This window comes from Coregonus lavaretus, assembly GCF_964263955.1.
Source record: "Coregonus lavaretus genome assembly, chromosome: 11".
NCBI classification, from domain to species: Eukaryota; Metazoa; Chordata; class Actinopteri; order Salmoniformes; family Salmonidae; genus Coregonus; species Coregonus lavaretus.
Window position 1 is genome coordinate 40,506,683 of NC_139998.1, and position 21,756 is coordinate 40,528,438.

The 21,756-nt window shown below is 42.5% G+C and overlaps 1 protein-coding gene across 1 annotated transcript in view; it reads left to right on the plus strand.

The window, feature by feature from the left end:
- LOC311137675 (low-density lipoprotein receptor-related protein 5-like) overlaps window positions 1-21,756 on the plus strand; it is a 91,235-nt gene that overhangs the window by 4,454 nt on the left and 65,025 nt on the right. The window contains exons 2-6 of the mRNA XM_084172203.1: window positions 5,426-5,626; window positions 5,917-6,133; window positions 12,791-12,988; window positions 14,729-14,925; window positions 18,341-18,472. Coding sequence (XP_084028329.1) covers window positions 5,426-5,626; window positions 5,917-6,133; window positions 12,791-12,988; window positions 14,729-14,925; window positions 18,341-18,472 — 945 coding nt within the window. The remainder of the gene's footprint in view (window positions 1-5,425; window positions 5,627-5,916; window positions 6,134-12,790; window positions 12,989-14,728; window positions 14,926-18,340; window positions 18,473-21,756) is intronic.

Here is a 21,756-nt window from a genome sequence, read left to right on the forward strand (position 1 = left end):
TGATTGTGGCATTTCTATAGCATAGGCCTAGTTCTCCTCTACCTTTAGGGAGTGATATTGTGTTCTTATGTTCCTCTGTAGGTCACACTTCTCCTCTTTCAGTTTTGACCTGTGATTCAGGGAAGAAAAGAAAGAAAGACTGAGGCACACATGGCCTTATGGGAGAATTAGGCTATGACTTGTGGCTTTACATCTAAAGCTTCTTCTCCCTTTATTTCTTCACAAGTACCTGTATGATTGCAGTCTTCTCAGTGTCTCCCTCACTGTCTAACATGTGCACCACACTACAAAGACAAATGGTATGTGTTTGTGGAATCCAGATTTTATGCCGCAATAAAATCGTGGTCTAAAAAAGGTTATGTTGGACATTGAAGCCTATGTATGGGGAGGATAGAAACTAAAGTTTGACGTTTTAAATTTGTAGGTCATCTGTTAATTTGCCTTGCAGCCCTTTTGTAGTCAAGAATGAGGAGTCGTGTTCTAAGGATGTGTAGACAGACGGGCAGTACGTTGTGATTAGTCTGGGTTTTTACCCTGTTCAGGGGAGGAAGTCGTCATTAGCAGCAACAAGCAGCAGACTGTCTGGCTGGCTCCACCATGTTAAAATCTGATGTCCATGCTAGTTTCACATCTCCAACATGGCCTATGATTAGAAGGTCACAGGTATGGACCTAAGGGGATTGAAGCACGTGGTTATACCCCAGAGAAAGTTAGAGCATTTTTTGCCAACTTTTTATGTAAAACACAAATAAAACATTGCTGACTAGGCTAATTGTTTGCTTATGGGCAATACCACAGTAACGGAATTATGCTTTTACTCAGATTTTTGTATGCCAAGCAAAAAACATTGATTTCAAAGTTTAACAAACCATACAACTCTATGCACAAGGACTGCTTTGAACAATTTACAAAGACAATTTCACAAAAACACATTTACTGGAAGAACTGTGAAGATGCTAAGTTTGATAACATAATTACGGTAAAATCTCCCTCTTTTTTTTTTTATGCTACCACGTTTTCCAAAAAACTGTTAAATATCTGCTCCGAATTAAGATTCAATGATGTCTGCAGAAAGAATGGGGTGTCAGCTATGACATGACACCTTGAGTTTTAAAACATTTATTTTGGTTATTGAACTACAGTAGGTGAAGTGGATTTACATCAGGTAACGGAAATACGGTAACGGAATTACATCATGGGTCCCTGATCTGTGCTGTACAGAAATGCCTAATTATGGATATGAATATCATTCTCTTAATGGTGATGTATCCTGAATAGGTACACAAAGGTAGAAATATGCAATATCCTTTTTTTGCATATTTGGGTATTATTGTAATGCGCTCCGCCCCCAAACAAGACGACATTTGGTTGGTCCGGTAGATATGTACAGTACATTATACTGTACTACCAGATGACAAAACAACTTTTATGAGTTGAACATAACAGTATGGCAGTGGAAGGGAGGACAGTAGCAGGTGACCAACTGGTTTGTGACTACTATGATTTCCCATTGTAGCCAATTAAAATGCGTTAATTCCATTACCGATTTTGTTAACAGCATTACGAGTTTTAAACAATTAATAATTCATGAACAAACTTGATATCATTAACACAAACTAATTGGTAGGTCTACCTTTACTTGTTACTTCTGTGAACATTCATTATCCTCCCTCTTCATTATTGAGAGAAATGTGAAAATATCTTAAAGATACAGTGGGGAGAACAAGTATTTGAAACACTGCCGATTTTGCAGGTTTCCCTACTTACAAAGCATGTAGAGGTCTGTAATTTTTATCATAGGTACACTTCAACTATGAGAGACGGAATCTAAAACAAAAATCCAGAAAATCACATTGTATGATTTTTAAGTAATTAATTTGCATTGTATTGCATGACATAAGTATTTGATACATTAGAAAAGCAGAACTTAATATTTGGTACAGAAACCTTTGTTTGCAATTACAGAGATCATACGTTTCCTGTAGGTCTTGACCAGGTTTGCACACACTGCAGCAGGGATTTTGGCCCACTCCTCCATACAGACCTTCTCCAGATCCTTCAGGTTTCGGGGCTGTCGCTGGGCAATACGGACTTTCAGCTCCCTCCAAAGATTTTCTATTGGGTTCAGGTCTGGAGACTGGCTAGGCCACTCCAGGACCTTGAGATGCTTCTTACGGAGCCACTCCTTAGTTGCCCTGGCTGTGTGTTTCGGATCGTTGTCATGCTGGAAGACCCAGCCACGACCCATCTTCAATGCTCTTACTGAGGGAAGGAGGTTGTTGGCCAAGATCTCGCGATACATGGCCCCATCCATCCTCCCCTCAATACGGTGCAGTCGTCCTGTCCCCTTTGCAGAAAAGCATCCCAAAGAATGATGTTTCCACCTCCATGCTTCATGGTTGGGATGGTGTTCTTGGGGTTATACTCATCCTTCTTCTTCCTCCAAACACGGCGAGTGGAGTTTAGACCAAAAAGCTCTATTTTTGTCTCATCAGACCACATGACCTTCTCCCATTCCTCCTCTGGATCATCCAGATGGTCATTGGCAAACTTCAGACGGGCCTGGACATGCGCTGGCTTGAGCAGGCGGACCTTGCGTGCGCTGCAGGATTTTAATCCATGACGGTGTAGTGTGTTACTAATGGTTTTCTTTGAGACTGTGGTCCCAGCTCTCTTCAGGTCATTGACCAGGTCCTGCCGTGTAGTTCTGGGCTGATCCCTCACCTTCCTCATGATCATTGCAACTCCACGAGGTGAGATCTTGCATGGAGCCCCAGACCGAGGGTGATTGACCGTCATCTTGAACTTCTTCCATTTTCTAATAATTGCGCCAACAGTTGTTGCCTTCTCACCAAGCTGCTTGCCTATTGTCCTGTAGCCCATCCCAGCCTTGTGCAGGTCTACAATTTTATCCCTGATGTCCTTACACAGCTCTCTGGTCTAGGCCATTGTGGAGAGGTTGGAGTCTGTTTGATTGAGTGTGTGGACAGGTGTCTTTTTATACAGGTAACGAGTTCAAACAGTTGCAGTTAATACAGGTAATGAGTGGAGAACAGGAGGGCTTCTTAAAGAAAAACTAACAGGTCTGTGAGAGCTGGAATTCTTACTGGTTGGTAGGTGATCAAATACTTATATCATGCAATAAAATGCAAATTAATTACTTAAAAATCATACAATGTGATTTTCTGGATTTTTGTTTTAGATTCCGTCTCTCACAGTTGAAGTGTACCTATGATAAAAATTACAGACCTCTACATGCTTTGTAAGTAGGAAAACCTGCAAAATCGGCAGTGTATCAAATACTTGTTCTCCCCACTGTATGTGGGTTTTTGGTAACAGAATTACAAGGCAATGTTTCTAAAACTTACAGAAGGCAAATTATTTCCAAAACATTTGTTAATATTAGTTTGCAGGGGTCTTTACTTCAATATTGTATTTTGATGTATTTCTTATACATTTGAACACTTTTTCTGGTAGATGTTATGAAAGACCCCTTTTCCATAAATTTGACCAGAAATCAAAGCCTTTCCTTATTCCTCATTTGTAGGATGGAAAACTCTTATCTTTCATTTGACACCTAACTTGCTACTGTCAGGGTTTCCGTTAGGAAAATGTGGTGCCGGACAACATGACCGGAAAGATTTACCGGCCATTTGAGAAATTAACCAGACCCATATGCATTGCTCAGAATGACAGCAATCCCATTTAGATTATGGTAATGCATTTTAACAGAACGTGCAACTCATGTTCCATATGTGACCGAGATGAAAATCTCTGTTAGACATTTTGAAAGAGGTGGAATCTAAAGATGCAACAATTAGGATGGGTTGCTGACTAGGATTGTGCCTTTGGCTTCTGGACAACGAAATAAAGTTGCTATGAAAACCAATAAAACAGGAGAGAAATGTCATGGCGGTGGGTCCTATAGGGAAGTAAAAGGAAATACATTTGCCCAAATTATATAATTACTCCTGTCTATACAGAAATAAATAAAATTATTCAAAATACATGACTTGGCCACAGAGGAATCAAGGATAATCCGCTTCTTAATTTTTTTTTGCTGTGGATCGTTTCAAATCACAAGCTCGTAGACCTATGCCTATTTCTTTAGCCGCCAATGGAACACGGTATATCAGTGTGTCCATATGGCAGAGGTTGGTGATCTCGCATTAGTTGACTTTTTAACTTTAAGATTTTTATAATTTTAATTCAAATGTTTATGATTAAGCACGTGACAATGATTTTGAGAAACGAAAACATTATTATTGTAATGAACTGTTCCACAGAAATGCGCCTATGAAAATCATAACTGGCACACAGAACGTTAGAAATGGTAGGATACAATTGTAAGCATAATATGAAATAAAACATTCAGCTCACATTGTAAAGTGGTGGGTGACGCGCTGATAGCCTGTTGCCTGCACTTGAATGTTGAATGGGAGGCGTGCTTCAATTAACAGTTAATCATGCACCAAAACTGTTTTTAACACGCGATTGCATTTAGAATTGTTGTGATAGTTGTGTTGGATAAATAAGATGCATGATGACTAACAAAAATACACACAAATAACCTATAGACTGATAAGCATGACTGTCAAATGTACATCGACTGGTATTTCCATCAATGAATTAAAAGCATTATCTTGCAATGGGATTTGTTTTATGTTCCTCTATAGGGTATTTCCATCTAAAAGGACCCATGAGCACCAACATATGAGGCAAAAGCCGCCAACTGCCGGCCAACGGAAACCCTGGCTACTATGAACTTCACATGTTGGTGCTCATGGGTCCTTTTAGATGGAAATACCCCTTTTTCAACTCTATTAGGCCAAATACAGATCTTTATGCTCTTTTAATAAAAGTCAATTCAAGTGGCAGAGAGTTGACACCAAAGTTCTGTAGCCTAAGTTTTCTATTACTATGCCACTCAGACTTATTCATATATTAAACTGATGTCGCATAGTATTGGAGTAACTGTCCCAGTGAAGCGCTGTAATGTGGTGGAAACCAATGATGGCTCTTATCTGGTGTCTTGGTGCTTAGTTACCTGGCATGCTGGTAAACCACAGCGTGGCACCCCAATCCACAGCCCTCTCTCCTCTTTTGTCCTCAGGCATTGTGTCAGCACTGTCTGCCTCTGATGACATCAGTCTGTGTGTATGCATCCAATGCCCCGATCCCACTCAACAGTCACTGAGGCACCAGTTACTGTGTGGCACATTATGCAATCCAGCCTTTGGCTATTGGCTTTCACTCTCATTGCGGAATATCTAACTCGATTCTAAATGTAACTAACATGAACTGTCATGGAATTCTCTGCTTAGTTACTTTTCAACCTTGGTAGTTGACTGTACTAAATGAGAATAGGGTGTATGGCTGTGTACCTTTTTCTTTAATGTAATGTATTTCTTCTCATTTTCCTCAGGATCCCCATTGCTGCTGTTTGCCAACCGGCGGGATGTAAGGCTGGTGGATGTGGAGATGGGGAGGCCAGAGTCAGCAGTGGTGGTCAGTGATCTGGAGGATGCTGCTGCCGTGGACTTCCTCTACTCTGAAGGACTCATCTTCTGGACCGACGTCAGCGAGGAGGCCATCAAGCAGACCTACTACAATCAGTCCACCAACTGTAAGCTTCACGCTGCTACATCCGAGTTAGGGACTGTTCTTATGTTGTTGTCTTACATTTGTAAGTGTGTTAAATCTCTGTGTTAAATATTTAGTTGTTTTTAAGTTTGGTGCAAATATAATTGAAAAACATTCATTTATTCTGCAACGCATAGATAAACTTGAAGAAAGGTCCAACACCTAAGGATAAATCTAGAAAATAACACCAGAATGTCACTATTAATGGAGGGATATTGATATTGAAGTGTAGACCTAAGTGTTCCCTCTGAAATGTTGGGCTTTTGTTTTCAGCTCTGAAAGAGGCATTGGGGACAGGGCAAACTGTTGTTGTTTCGGGCCTCGACTCCCCTGACGGACTGGCTTGTGATTGGTTGGGCCGTAAACTATACTGGACCGACTCGGAGACCAATCGCATTGAGGTAGCCAACCTGGATGGCACCTCTCGCAAGGTGCTATTCTGGTTGGACCTGGACCAGCCCCGGGCCATCGCCCTGAACCCAGCCCACCGGTGAGTCTCTGTCTCTGTCTCTGGCCTGGCCTCTCTCTCTCCCCTGACTGGGACATGGGTCATGTATCCACAGCAGCGGCCCCTTCCATCCATGTGTATTTATGGTTCATACATGCATCTGTTGGTTGAGTGAGAGGGTGGAAAACCTGCTTTTCAGGTGGGTCTGTTTCCTGTTGTGTTGCGTAGATCCTCTGGAGTTGACTCCTCTTCTCTCATAGGGCACTGTTTTGAATTATATGGTTGTGTATACAGATCTTTATGCTCTTTATGTGTATCCATTAGCATTATTGAGTCAGTATAATTTCCCTCTAGTCAGTGGAAAGTACTGCAGGAATACCTTTTTATTTCATGGATTTAGTGCTATTTTTGAACGTGTATGGTTTTGTAAAAACGTCAAACCTCAAGAACCTGAGTTTTGCAACTAATTAACATGGGATTATAAAACGAAAACAAAGCTTAAAATGGTGAAGTGTAAAACGCTTCCCACCTCCTCACTCCGTACAAAGTTGGGTTCATCAAGTTCATCATATAAAGACAAAATATCACTGAAATACCAGCAGTTCTAGACTGTAGACTCAGTATCTAAATGTAAAATTGGTAGAGCATGGCGCTTGTAACGCCAGGGTAGTGGGTTCGATCCCCGGGACCACCCATACGTAAAAATGTATGCGCACATGACTGTAAGTCGCTTTGGATAAAAGCGTCTGCTGAATGGCATATTAAAATTATCGTCAAATAAACAAAGTAAGATTTGAGTTATTCATTTGTAGGATTCTTCTCTGAAAGACATTTGATAATCTTGAAGAAACACTAAAACACAATAGCCCTTTTTAATTTATTGCAGTCTTCAGTTTTGAGGTCTCCTTTTGAGTACAGCTCCTTACTCCTTCAATAGAGTAGTTTATGCAAAATAGGCTAGTTCTTCAATGTCTTTCGAATACAAGTTGACATGAGTGTTGCCTCTGTCCTTGCTTTGCCCTCATGAGGCTGTTAAAGTATTTGATCCCCTGCTGATTTTGTACGTTTGCCCACTGACAAAGACATGATCAGTCTATAATTTTAATGGTAGGTTTATTTGAACAGTGAGAGACAGAATAACAACAACAAAATCCAGAAAAACGCATGTCAAAAATGTTATGAATTGATTTGCATTTTAATGAGGGAAATAAGTATTTGACCCCTCTGCAAAACATGACTTAGTACTTGGTGGCAAAACCCTTGAAAGCAATCACAGAGGTCAGATGTTTCTTGTAGTTGGCCACCAGATTTGCACACATCTCAGGAGGGATTTTGTCCCACTCCTCTTTGCAGATCTTCTCCAAGTCATTAAGGTTTCGAGGCTGACGTTTGAGAACTCAAACCTTCAGCTCCCTCCACAGATTTTCTATGGGATTAAGGTCTGGAGACTCCAGGACCTTAATGTGCTTCTTCTTGAGCCACTCCTTTGTTGCCTTGGCCGTGTGTTTTGGGTCATTGTCATGCTCGAATACCCATCCATGACCCATTTTCAATGCCCTGGCTGAGGGAAGGAGGTTCTCACCCAAGATTTGACGGTACATGGCCCCGTCCATCGTCCCTTTGATGCAGTGAAGTTGTCCTGTCCCCTTAGCAGAAAAACACCCCCAAAGCATAATGTTTCCACCTCCATGTTTGACGGTGGGGATGGTGTTCTTGGGGTCATAGGCAGCATTCCTCCTCCTCCAAACACGGCGAGTTGAGTTGATGCCAAAGAGCTCGATTTTGGTCTCATCTGACCACAACACTTTCACCCAGTTCTCCTCTGAATCATTCAGATGTTCATTGGCAAACTTCAGACGGGCCTGTATAAGTGCTTTCTTGAGCAGGGGGACCTTGCGGGGGCTGCAGGATTTCAGTCCTTCACGGCGTAGTGTGTTACCAATTGTTTTCTTGGTGACTATGGTCCCAGCTGCCTTGAGATCATTGACAAGATCCTCCCGTGTAGTTCTGGGCTGATTCCTCACCGTTCTCATGATCATTGCAACTCCACGAGGTGAGATCTTGCATGGAGCCCCAGGCCGAGGGAGATTGACAGTTATTTTGTGTTTCTTCCATTTGCGAATAATCGCACCAACTGTTGTCACCTTCTCACCAAGCTGCTTGGCGATGGTCTTGTAGCCCATTCCAGCCTTGTGTAGGTCTACAATCTTGTCCCTGACATCCTTGGAGAGCTCTTTGATCTTGGCCATGGTGGAGAGTTTGGAATCTGATTGATTCTGTGGACAGGTGTCTTTTATACAGGTAACAAACTGAGATTAGGAGCACTCCCTTTAAGAGTGTGCTCCTAATCTCAGCTCGTTACCTGTATTAAAGACACCTGGGAGCCAGAAATCTTTCTGATTGAGAGGGGGTCAAATACTTATTTCCCTCATTAAAATGCAAATCAATTTATAACATTTTTGACATGCGTTTTTCTGGATTTTGTTGTTGTTATTCTGTCTCACTGTTCAAATAAACCTACCATTAAAATTATAGACTGATCATTTCTTTATCAGTGGGCAAACGTACAAAATCAGCAGGGGATCAAATACTTTTTTCCCTCACTGTACATTTCCACACTATGATGTTGGAATAATACTGTAAAAATGATAATAATGGCCCTTTCGTCTAAGAGCTGTTCAAAAAGGCCGCCTGAAATTTCAGCTTGTTTTATTGGGATGGAGTTTTGGCCTTCCTTGGTGACATCACCATGCGGTAAATTAGTTAATAGACCAATAAGAGTTCCAAACCTCTCTGCTAATAACAGCACATTTTCAGTTTTCCTCTCCCCTCTCAAACCCCTCGCAGACAGTCCTAGCAAAATTATTGCTTAAGAAGCTATTTTTGTTTCTTTTTGACCATTTTAATTGAACAATCACAGTAAGGTACTATACTAAATTATTTGATATTGAGATAAAAACGGCTTCATTGGACACTTGAGTTTAATTCCTAGACAGCACAGCCATTGTTTTTCACGCTCTTTGTTCAAGCAGCAACTGAATTCTAATGGAGGCATAGGAGCAGGTAAGCTCTTAATTGTGAAAAATGTGCTCTCTGCAGTTGGAGGTTGTTTGGTCTCTGGGGGGCAAGGGGTGGTTGGTCTTCATGCTTGGTCTCCCTGCTGGCATTATGTTTGATAAGCGTTTCCGTTGGTGGGTGACATGCTTGCTGTCGTACCACATGCTAAATGAGTAATCGGGTTTCTCCAAACTCCCGTTTCCTGATGTTTTAATTGTTTTTTTCTACCCTGCTGGACAAAGGAATGCAAAACTGTTTTATGACTAAACTGTGTCAGTTGGTGCACAGTGTTACATTCTAATCAGCCACTGTGTTCCTGATAGGGGAGGTGATCCATTCTGCCACAAATCTACATTTTGATTTTAATGGAGGTGCGGAAGAGGAGGACTTGGCACATGCGCACTTGGTCAAAAACAATACTTTTTTTTTTTCAGTTGCATGTAACTTCTTATTTAGACCTTTTATGGAAGTACATACCGGCAGTAATGACGATAGTTGCTCAGCGAAACGACATTCTTTGGTAGGTACTGATCATAATTTGACATTATTAAGCTTGAAAAGCTGGTGAATGGCAAGTATAATGGCTGCTTCCTGGATTTAAAGGAGAATCGCCATATTCAACGTCTCCTGTAAGCCCAGATTCTGGTTAATTGTAGACCTAGATCAGCATGTGTGTGTGCAACGGTATATTTTAAATTGGAAGAATACGCGAAACTATTATTTTAGATGCATCAGAGGATAGGATGAACTTTAATGTCCCAAGGGGAAAATAGCTACACAGAAGCTACATCAAGTAAGAGAACATGTAATGTAACATCTAATTAGGGTCCACTGGGAAACACTGACCAACACTTTGGTTCCAACCCAGTCACAACTCCTCCCTGGTTTTTTCATTCGTTGTCATGTCAAACAGCATTGTGTTCTAAGTACCCACTATATTCCAACTTTTGGTTGAAGTTTGATTGAACAAACTGGATCAGAATGGAGAAAGCCCCATTTGAAAACACTTAGAATGTACTATATGTGTTGCCACCCTAGGGTCATGCACTACTCATAAAGCATATTTAGAACCTTTAGGCCAGACAAAATTTATTCACTGTTTAATGGATTTATCCCCCAGAAAAGTGAGGCGAGCGAAAAAAACCCAGAATAATAATATATAAACATTAAGTGGATAAGGAATAACAGTACTTTACCACATTGTCCTAGGCACTAATGCAGGCTTTAGGCCTAATGTGAGCTTCAAGAGTTGTATTATTCCATGCGAAAATCTACACTATTTTTCTTTAAAATAATGCAGATGTTACAATGTTGTTATAACCATGAAAAATGAAACCCAATGGGAAGTATAACTTGTGACAGTTTCTTTATTCCTGAATTTTTATTTTTATTTTTTTATCTCAAAATCAAGAACAAGTAATTGTAATCAAATTAAAATGTTGATGTATAATAATGAGTTCATGCATCTCTATAGCTTATGGGCGTTAACAAAATATTCATACAAATATGATTAGGCCTCTCATAGACTAGGCCTTGTAGAAAGAGGGTCAACGGGCGGCAGGTAGCTTAGTGGTTAAGAGCGTTGTGCCAGTAACCGAAAGGTCGCTGGTTCTAATCCCCGAGCCGACTAGGTGAAAAATCTGTCGATGTGCCCTTGAGCAAGGCACTTAGCCCTAATTGCTCCTGTAAGTCGCTCTGGATAAGAGCGTCTGCTAAATGACCAAAAATTTAAAAAAATAAATCAAGTTAGGTCTGCCAAATTAATGTATCATTGGAAAAAATACATAAATCCAGCCATAGAGTATAGCCTATCATCATCAAAATAGAAAATGTTGTTTATAACATGCACAATTAGAAGCAGCAATCTATATAGAGCAAGCTTGACTAAATTCGAGCCCAGTAACTTTGCTCACCGCATCCTCCTTCGATTGTCTCGTCTGGCTGCCACGAAAAGCCCCCACCTTGGAGACAGTCGATCACAACATTGTGGAGCTGCTGATCTGCACGAAGTGTGTGCGTGCCACTGGCGATGTACTTTGCTGGACATGCTAGCTGTTTTCGGCGGCGCATCATCACTTCAAACGCATTCCGTCTTGGTGTTATCGGTTGGCCTACTACTACTGGTAGTACCGGTAAAATGTAAGTAATGAATCGCAAATCACCATACAGCTGACACACTTCAATTTCATCAATCATTTTGACTTCAATTTGGTTGTCCAAAATACTATCAGCTTGCACTGCGTCTTTGCTGATGAATGCCCTGATCTCTGGCCAGTCAATTGGTTCAATGTCACTGTTGTTTTGTCTATTAATCACTTCTAATAGATCTGAAAATGATGCATTAACCATGAATGTAACCGACTGTTTGTTTATAATGAGGGACGTCCCACGTTTAACCTGGACATACAAATAGTAGGAATTTGCACTGGCTTCAGCCATGACGGCATGAGAGAGAAATGAAACATCTGCAAGTCGCCTGCAGGTGCAAGCGTGTGTGTTTCACTGTCCAATCCGATGCTCGAACATGGTCTGAGCGCGTGATCTGAGCCTGCCAGGGTTGTGGGTTCGATTCCCACGGGGGGCCAGTATGAAAAAATAAAAACATTATATGTATGCACTCACTAACTGTAAGTCACTCTGGATAAGAGTGTCTACTAAATGACTGAAATGTAATGTAAATGTTTGGTCTCTTGCGCATTAACTTGGGAAAGCCTCAAGGGAGAGCGGACAGTGCATTATAAACAAAGTGCTGCATATATTGCCGAAAGAATAACATCCAATTGTTTTATTTGCGGGGTGTGGAGAAAAGTAAGCCCGGGCATCCGTTAAACAGTCCGGCCTTATTATTAAACCTAAAATACCTTCAAATATGTCATACCGTCAAATTTGAAAAATATCGTAATGCTGTTTGGGCCATATCGCCCAGTCCTGCCAACACTTTCTCTAGCCATTTTGTTAACCACAGACCAGGACAACTGGGAAACCAGGAGGCATCTCATACGTTGTTCACAAATTCTGTATGTTTGTGTCTGGTTAGGTTATTTTAGAACACCTTTTCAGTTCTTAGACCATTTGATTCTATCCATTTTAACCGAACCTAGGGCCCACATCTAGATCTGTTCTATTTGCTGGTGGGCTTCCCCGCCCATCCACCTCCATAGCTGTCTATGAATAGAAATTGTGCATGCCTAATTAAGCCTGCATTCAATGCAGTGCACATTGAAGTGACTGCAGCTATTATTGGCACAACATGCAGACTACAGCTTGGAGATCTGCCAAGTGTTAAGATTTCTATCGGGTGTTGTCAGAGGACCTGTAGGCATGTGAATTTGCGTGCGTGTGTGTGCATGCGTATGTGTGCGAGCATCTGTGGTTTTAAAATTAGGATAAGTAGAAAAAGGGTTTCAACTTTCAAGCCCTCTGTAGAGCACCATTGGTAAGACTCTCTGTGTTTTGGGTGTTTTGTCTAGTTTGTTTCCAGCTTCATTTTGCTCCAACCACAAGACTCGTCCTGGTGAAAATAAAAACCTACCATTTGTTAGCACTTTTCTTTCTTTCATAGGTATCAGATGTGGTTATGTGGGTGGGTTTGTTTGGCCTGATCAGATTGGTTGTGATTTTGACAATTATTTTCCTTCTCAGCTATATGTACTGGACAGACTGGGGGGAGGAGCCTCGCATCGAGAGGGCAGGGATGGACGGAAGCAACAGGAAGATCATCGTGGAGGTGGACATCTATTGGCCCAACGGCCTCACCATTGACCTGGACGAACAGAAACTGTACTGGGCAGACGCCAAGCTGAGCTTCATACACAGAGCCAACCTGGACGGCTCCTCACGGTTAGTCTGTCTTCTCTCTCACACATTTTCTCCCTGTTCTTCTCATTATTGTTTTTTTACACCCTTCATGGAAAAACAGCCAGGGATCCCAGACTGAACTATGGCACTGGGCTCAACTTAATTTCAGAGGATGGTATGGATGAAACCTCCAATCCAAACACATTTGACTCTGGAGGCCCCAATCCAAACATTGTCTCTGCACGTAGGCCTAGTTGTGACCCCTCCCTCCATGTGGTTCTCTAAACTGGAAATGACCTCTCCGCCATACTGTTGTAACCGTATCTGACTTGGCATTATGGTCGTGATTGGGGCCCTCAGGGCAAGGGTTGACTTTCCTTTGTATAACTGAGATTTAATGGCAATATTAATAAAGAGAGGTATGGCATGTTTACCTTCTCTTGTTCAGACAATAGACTGCTTTCTTCAGGGTGTAGAGTGAGAGAGGCTCTTTTCTCAAGACCAATGCAGTTGTATTGCCCTCAGAGTTTGAGTATAACTTCCTCAGGAAAATATTTCCCAGTTTGAAATTAAGTTGTGATTTATAACTTTGAAAAATTAAGCATAGTAAATGAGATTGAGGATACGAATAAGATGCACCATGGTAGAACTCTCCAACTGGCAAGAAACAATCGAATTGCTTAATTGACCTCCAGTAATGGTACTCCACTGTTGAAGTTTGTCGGAATTATCGTAAGCACTTTACGGAGAAATGTAAACTACATCCCAGAAGTAGTTTCTGTTAGAATTGACTTCTTCTCTGTGTTAAAGCGAGAGGTTTTGTTTTTCATGTGCACATTCTTGAGACGTCTGATTAATGGAGCAGTTTGCAGTATATTTCCAATGGCTTCAAATGTCCAACTTCCAAGTACGTCAAATGCAAAATAGCTGTGAAATCTGGATGTAATAAATGTTTTCTCTCCCAACCAAGTTCTTCCCACGCTATTAACATTTTGGTGAGAACATGCTGTCACCCTCCTCCCTCTACCCCTCTGGAAATGGATCCCTTACCAACCAACCCTAACAAAGCCTGGTGATTGATGAGGTCCTGAACAGAATTCTGCTGTATCAGGATTCTTAACACTTGTGCATCGGCATGCCATGCTTTGATTCTGAATGTATTTATGTCGTCACCGGCCTGACTGTGTGTTGTCTGGTGGAGCAGAGGGAAGCAGAGTGCTGTACTTCTGGATGGGACTGCGCTCTGTGCTGTGCTGTTCTGCTCTGACTTACTTCCCCACTGAATCAGGACAGCTGTACCATTAGTACAACCGTTCCCCTTCTAAAGAGTGTACCATAAGCTCCATTAAAGTCTGACAGCCTGATTTTGTTGTATTTCCCCCTGGAAAGGGCTTGAAGGGGCTCCTGAACTGTGGTTCCATGATGTCGCTACGTGTTCTAACAGATCTGCTTTAGGGTCTCATTGAGATCCCAACCTAGGTTGTTGTGGTGGTTTATTTTTGGTCTGAATTCTATGCTACTGTCAGAAAGTCTGGGTTTTTGCCATTGTTTTTGCCATTGAGTGCTGTGTTTGGTGTCATGACATTCACGCCTGTAGAATGGCTGAGAACCACAACTTGAACAATATTTTTTTTTAACAAATACAATTTCGGAACATATTAGTGTCAGCTGATACTCATCTTCATTGCTTTTTAACTTTCCTCTCACAGCAGTAGTTTTGAACTATCATGCATTAATTATAAAAATTGTATTCTGATCTGTAAACATATGTTGAATTCACAGGGAGACTGTGGTGGAGGGCACCCTCACCCACCCGTTTGCCCTCACCCTGTCAGATGAGACTCTCTACTGGACAGACTGGCAGACCCGTTCTATCCATGCCTGCAACAAACACACTGGAGACAAGAGGAGGGAGATACTCAGTGGAATCTACTCCCCCATGGACATCCAAGTGCTGGGTTCAGATAGACAGCCAGATAGTAAGTACGGCTGCATCCAACTAGACAGCCAGACAGTGACTAGTGCTGGGTCCAGCTAGACTGCCAGACAGTAACTAGTGCTGGGTCCAGCTAGACTGCCAGACAGTAACTAGTGCTGGGTCCAGCTAGACTGCCAGACAGTAACTAGTGCTGGGTCCAGCTAGACTGCCAGACAGTAACTAGTGCTGGGTCCAGCTAGACTGCCAGACAGTAACTAGTGCTGGGTCCAGCTAGACTGCCAGACAGTAACTAGTGCTGGGTCCAGATAGACAGCCAGACCGTAACTAATGCTGGGTCCAGATAGACAGCCTACATGTATGTACGTGGGTGCATGTATGATCATCTTGTTTGGATAAAGCAAATAGTGTAAATCAATCAGACAGCCAGACAGTAAGTAGTGCCTTTCCAGTTCAGTCTGCAAGTGCAACAAGTTAATGTTAAGTTCACATGAATGTCCCCCCAGTACTCATAATTAATGTTCCTAAGCACAACATAACAGATTCTCTTCGTTTTGGAAGGATATTTTTAGACTGACCTGTTGGTCAGTTAGTGTGCATACACAGGAAAATGGAGTCATGGTGTACAATTCATCTGTCAAGAAATGAACATTTTCAAATGTCTGGCATGCATTCCTGGCTGGACAAATAAATGTCTGTGCTGTGCAGAAACAGAAACGTTCCAGCACGCTATGATTCCCATCTCCGTGGCGTTTGTGTGTGTGCGTGCATGAGTGTGTGTGTTGAGACTGGGGAGTGACAAACTGATTACTTTGGATGTGTGTAAACATTGGTGCGCCAGTCTTTGTGTGTGTTTGTTTGGGGAGTGAATGATAAAGAACTCCACCATTTATGGTGGTTTGCTTCTCTCCAGGAGTTTGGGGAGGGCATGGGATGTAAAGAAAGGAGAGTTAGACAAAAATAAAATAAACTTGAGTAAACGACATGGAAATTGAGGAGGTAGGCCATTAGATAAGAAACATTGGCCAATAAATCACCTTACCTGTACAGTGCCTTCGGAAAGTATTCAGACCCCTTGACTTTTCCACATTTTGTTATGTTACAGCCTTATTCTAAAATGGATTAAATAAAACAATTTCCTCATCAATCTACACACAATACCCCATAATGACGACGCGATAACAGGTTTTTAGAAATGTTTGCAAATGTATTAAAAACAAAAAACAGATATCATATTTACATAAGTATTCAGACTCATTGCTATGAGACAAAAAATTGAGCTCAGGTGCATCCTGTTTCCATTGATCATCCTTGAGATGTTTGTACAACTTGATTGGAGGCCTCCTGTGGTAAATTCAATTGATTGGACATGATTTGGAAAGGCACACACCTGTCTATATAAGGTCTCACAGTTGACAGTGCATGTCAGAGCAAAAACAAAGCCATGAGGTCGAAGGAATTGTCCGTAGAGCGCCGAGACAGGATTGTGTCGAGGCACAGATCTGTGAAGGGTACCAAAACATTTCTGCAGCATTGAAGGTCCCCAAGAACACAGTGGCCTCCATCATTCTTAAATGGAAGAAGTTTGGAACCACCAAGACTCTTCCTAGATCTGTCCGCCCGGCCAAACTGAGCAATCGGGGGGGGAGAAGGGCCTTGGTCAGGGAGGTGACCAAGAACCTGATGGTCACTCTGACAGAGCACCATGGTTCCTCTGTGGAGATGGGAGAACCTTCCAGAAGGACAACCACTCTGCAGCACTCCACCAATCAGGCCTTTATGGTAGAGTGGCCAGATGGAAGCCACTCCTCAGTAAAATACACATGACAGCCCTCTTGGAGTTTGCCAAAAGGCACCTAAAGAATCTCAGACCATGAGAAACAAGATTCTCTGGTCTGATGAAACCAAGATTGAACTCTTTGGCCTGAATGCCAAGCATCACGTCTGGAGGAAACCTGGCACCATCCCTACGGTAAAGCGTGGTGGCAGCATCATGCTGTGGGGATGTTTTTCAGCGCCAGGGACTGGCAGACGAGTCAGGATCGAGGCAAAATGAACGGAACAAAGTACAGAGATCCTTGATGAAAACCTGCTCAAGGGCGCTCAGGACCTCAGACCCTAAGCACACAGCCAAGACAACACAGGAGTGGCTTCGGGACAAGTCTCTGAATGTCCTTGAGTGGCCCAGCCAGAGCCCGGACTTGAACCCGATCGAACATTTCTGGACAGACCTGAAAATCGCTGTGCAGCAACGCTCCCCATCCAACCTGACAGAGCTTGAGAGGATCTGCAGAGAAAAATGGGAGAAACTCCCCAAATACAGGTGTGCCAGGCTTGTAGAGACATACCCAAGAAGACTAGAGGCTGTAGTTGCTGCCAAAGGTGCTTCAACAAAGTACTGAGTAAAGGGTCTGAATACTTATGTAAATGTGATATTTAAGTTAATTTTCTACAAACCTGTTTTTGCTTTGTCATTATGGGGTATTGTGGGTAGATTGAGAGAAAAAGATAATATATATAATCAATTTTAGAATAAGGCTGTAACCTAACAAAATGTGGAAAAGGTCGAGGGGTCTGAATACTTTCCGACGGCACTGTATTTCAAGCCTCCATAACTCAAATCCAAAAATGTATTGGGTTTTTAAAACTGTGTGAGAAGAGTTTGAGTAGTTTGGCCTTTGACTGTGGCCTTGTTGTAATCAGCCTGTAGTGCTGTGTGAAGGGGGAGGGTTGGTGTTTGCTGCTCTGCTGTGCCAGCCGCTGGGCTCTGTAGCTCTGTAGTGCCATGCTGAGCGCGTGACCCAGTAGACAGGCAAAATCACACCACAGGATATCAAACTTTATGGCACAGCTATTGTCCAAGCAGCGATTTTATTGTTGGTTTTGTTTGGAGAGAAACAATTATTTGGGTTTATATTTAGTCTTTCCAAGTTTTCACCCAGTTGTTATGTTGTGAAAATGGTTCTCTGAATATACACCAATGCATTCGACTAGAACAGTCCCTCCAGGATTATGCGATTCTGTGATAGAATAGTTTTTGTTGCAAAATCATCAATTCTCTGCGTATTATGCGAGGGCTTGCAAATTTGACCAATCACTGCATTATTTCTGCATAAAACATTCAAATCATTGCAATATTATCACATAAAACTGACCCATCACCGCAGTACAAAAAGAGGGCTTGCAATTTCAAACAATCGCATGTGTTTTAATCAAGCTACACATCAACAAACTTTCCCTAGTCAGTGCAGTTTTGTGAGAAATTGAACAATCATCTGAAAATGTCAGAATTGCGGTAGCAAAATCAAGAACTTTTCCCACAAATATCCCAAAAAATCCAAACGAAATCCTGGAGGGACTGATGGGAGTTTGCAGTGTAGATTTCAGGCTTAGTCAGTGAAACTGAAAGGACCCTATCTCAGCGTTATCTCTTCTGACATTGCTCATTGCTCCCACAGTCCATACCCCCTGCAGTGACGGCAACGGAGGCTGCTCCCACCTGTGCCTGCTGTCGCCCATGCAACCCTTTTACAGCTGTGCCTGCCCCACTGGAGTCAAGCTCAAGGAGGATGGGAAGACCTGTCGCCCAGGTAAGAGACTAGCCACTGTGGCCTGGGGGCATCTGGTGTGGGTTACTTGCTACCCAGTAGAGTGTCCCATATATTATACTGTATGTGTCCCAAATGGCACCCTATTCCCTATACAGTGCACTACTTTTGAACAGAGCTCTATGGGCCCTGAATGGTCAAAAGTAGTGCATTATATAGGGAATAGGGTGCCATTTGAGACTCGGCCAATACAATGGCCCCAGTGATAACTCCCTTTGCTAATGCTACTGTACATGTGTTGTGGTTTCACATTAGACATTACCATCTGGTGTATGGGACATTATTGACATTCCTGAGGTGATTTTATGGACTGTCTTGAATTAGGCCTATTGTACTGCAAGAGCTGCTCTTAATAATTTCATGCGATAGTGTCAAAAGTCATATTGTCCCAATTTCTTTAAATAGATTAGGAAATAAGACAAAGCTCTACTTTTAATTTCATAATGATTTGCACAGTAATTAAGCATCAAATTTAGTTATGTTTTTTATACAGTTGTTCAGTTGAGGTTTTTGTCTTGGGTGCATTGGCATCCTGTTCCTCAACAAAACATTAGCATGCCTAACCAGAGAGCCATGACAGAGACCTAATCTCTGACAGATGGTTCCTACAGGCTGCAAGCTTCTGAATGCACAATTTACTCTGCCGTTTGCTCTTAATTTCTATTGCCTCCACATACAGACAGCTACATTTAGGCTAGAAGCATACCTCTCCACCCCCTCCTCTCTGCACATTCTCTACTTTCCAGAGTTTACCAAAGGCCACATGTGACTGACTGAGATTCAGGAAGGTTGGACCTCTTTTTATGCATTGTTGTGTTTCTGCTGCTGTCATTCCCCTTGCTCTGCTACTCCAATCTCATCACCTTGCTTCTGGGCAGAGATACATTACGCAGAGAGCCAGGCCTAATCAGGTCACTGCTCCGTTTGTGTGTTTAGTGGATACGGCCTGGGCTCATCCTGCAAAATGAAACCTGTTTGTTTGACTTGCCCCAGGGTGTGTTTACATTCCCTCTGGTCTCGCTCTCTCTCTCTTCTCCTCTCCTCTCCTTGCTCGTCTGGACACCCCTTCAAATTAGTGGATTCTGCCATTTCAGCCCACCCGTTGCTGACAGATGTATAAAATCGAGCACACAGCCATGCAATCTCCATAGACAACTATTGGCAGTAGAATGGCCTCACTGAAAAGCTCAGTGACTTTCAACATGGCACAGTCATAGGATGCCGCCTTTCCAAGAAATCAGTTGGTCAAATATCTGCCCTGCTAGATCTGCCCCGGTCAACTGTAAGTGCTGTTATTGTGAAGTGGAAAAGTCTAGGAGCAGGAACGGCTCAGCCGCGAAGTGATAGGCCCACACAAGCTCACAGAACGGGACTGCTGAAGCACGTAGCGTCTGTCATCGGTTGCAACACTCACTTCCAACTGCCTCTGGAAGCAACGTCAGCACAGTAACTGTTCGTCGGGATCTTCATGAAATGGGTTTCCATGGCCGAGCAGCTGCATACAACCTAAGATCACAATGCTCAATGCCAAGTGTCGGCTGGAGTGGTGTAAAGCTCGCCGCCATTGGACTCTGGAGCCGTGGAAAAGCATTCTCTGGAGTGATGAATCACGCTTCACCATCTGGCAGTCCGACGGAGGAATCTGGGTTTGGTGGACGCCTGGAGAACGCTACCTGCCCGAATGCATAGTGCCAACTTTAAAGTTTGGTGGAGGAGGAATAATGTTCCAACATCTAGTGGAAAACCTTCCCAGAAGAGTGGAGCAAATGGGGGACCAACTCTATATTAATGCCTGTGATTTTGGAATGAGATGTTCGCGAAGCAGGTGTCCACTTACTTTTGGTCATGTAGTGTATATTATGATGCCATTTTGTGGCGTTTTTGGCCGTTTTGGCCTTCAACACGGGTTTTTTCAGCTGTTCATGCGCTCAACTAAAAAATATTGAGGCAAGACTAAGTCTACGCCCCTTCGTCAGTGATTGGTCAACAGTAGGGATTCTTCAATGAAGTGTGTTTTGTCAATTAACGATAGATGACTCGCTTGAATGCGCATTTTTTTTCTTGAAATACTGCACCAAACATTTTAGTTAGATGTAAAATTGCGCGACTAAGATCTCCTCTGCAAAAACATACAAATGAATGACAGATTTCTTGAGTTATCTTAGATTAGTGTTGACTATTTTGAGGAAGTGTGTACTACAAACAGTACTATTTCCTATTTTTTCTAATTTTTCAGCTGAACCGAAACATACAGAAAGAAGCCTTAAGGAGAGACCCACCCACAACCCTCATGTGTGTATAAAGGTGACAGACTTGTCTAAAGGGAAAGATAAAAAATGGGGTTGTGGGGGATTTCTTGGTCAACCCTTGTTTGAGCAGTGACAGCCCTTTGATTGGAGGCTGTTTTACCTGGGATACCTCCCAGTTTTTTACTTTTTTGCTTATCTTTAACTTTTTTTTAAAGGACCTGTAAGTAAACAGTTCACTGTTTGTCTATACCTGTTGTTTACGACGCATTTGACAAATAAAATGTTATTTTATTTGTTGGAATGAACCAGTTAGACAACAAGCCAAGGTAGTCCTAATTCTGAAACCCAGGTTCAGGCCTGGACTGTCATAGTCCTGGTTCCAATCCCTCTCTGCAGGGGACAGAAAACACTATTGTCTATGTGCACCAGTCCTGTTAACGACAGCCCATTCATTACCCCAAAAGGACTCTCCTCTCCCAGGCCAGGGATGCAGCAGAGCCTCTCTATTTGAATTTATAACTCTTCCAAATTTAGGCAGTGTATTCCCAGGCCAGGAAACAATGAGTCTTATTCTTCTAGCCTTCATTCCAGAGGTGCAAGTAAAACATAGTGTGTGTGTTAGGGTAACGGAGGGGAGTTAGTTATCCCGGCCTGATAGAACATAGATGTATTCAGTGACTACAGGATTAAACAGACCTCCAGCAGTGTTGACAGCTAAACAGAATGTAAGACAATACCACATTGTATCAGCTCTGATTAGGAGGAAAGCAGTGGGGGTGAGTGAGTGGGGGGGGGGGGCTGTGTGAAGTTTAAAAAGAGCAAGCATCCACGCTCCTCATTTTGTTTAGCTTGGGTGGCTAAATGGAGGGCATTTGAGGTCACTTTGTCAAATGTGAAGCAGACCAAGGAGCGAATTTAAATCAAAGACGTGGCGTCGTTCTCTTCTTGATGGAAAATGAAGGGCAGTTTTTTTACTGTCATTACTGATTGGTGTCACCCCTGATGGATGACCCTTCT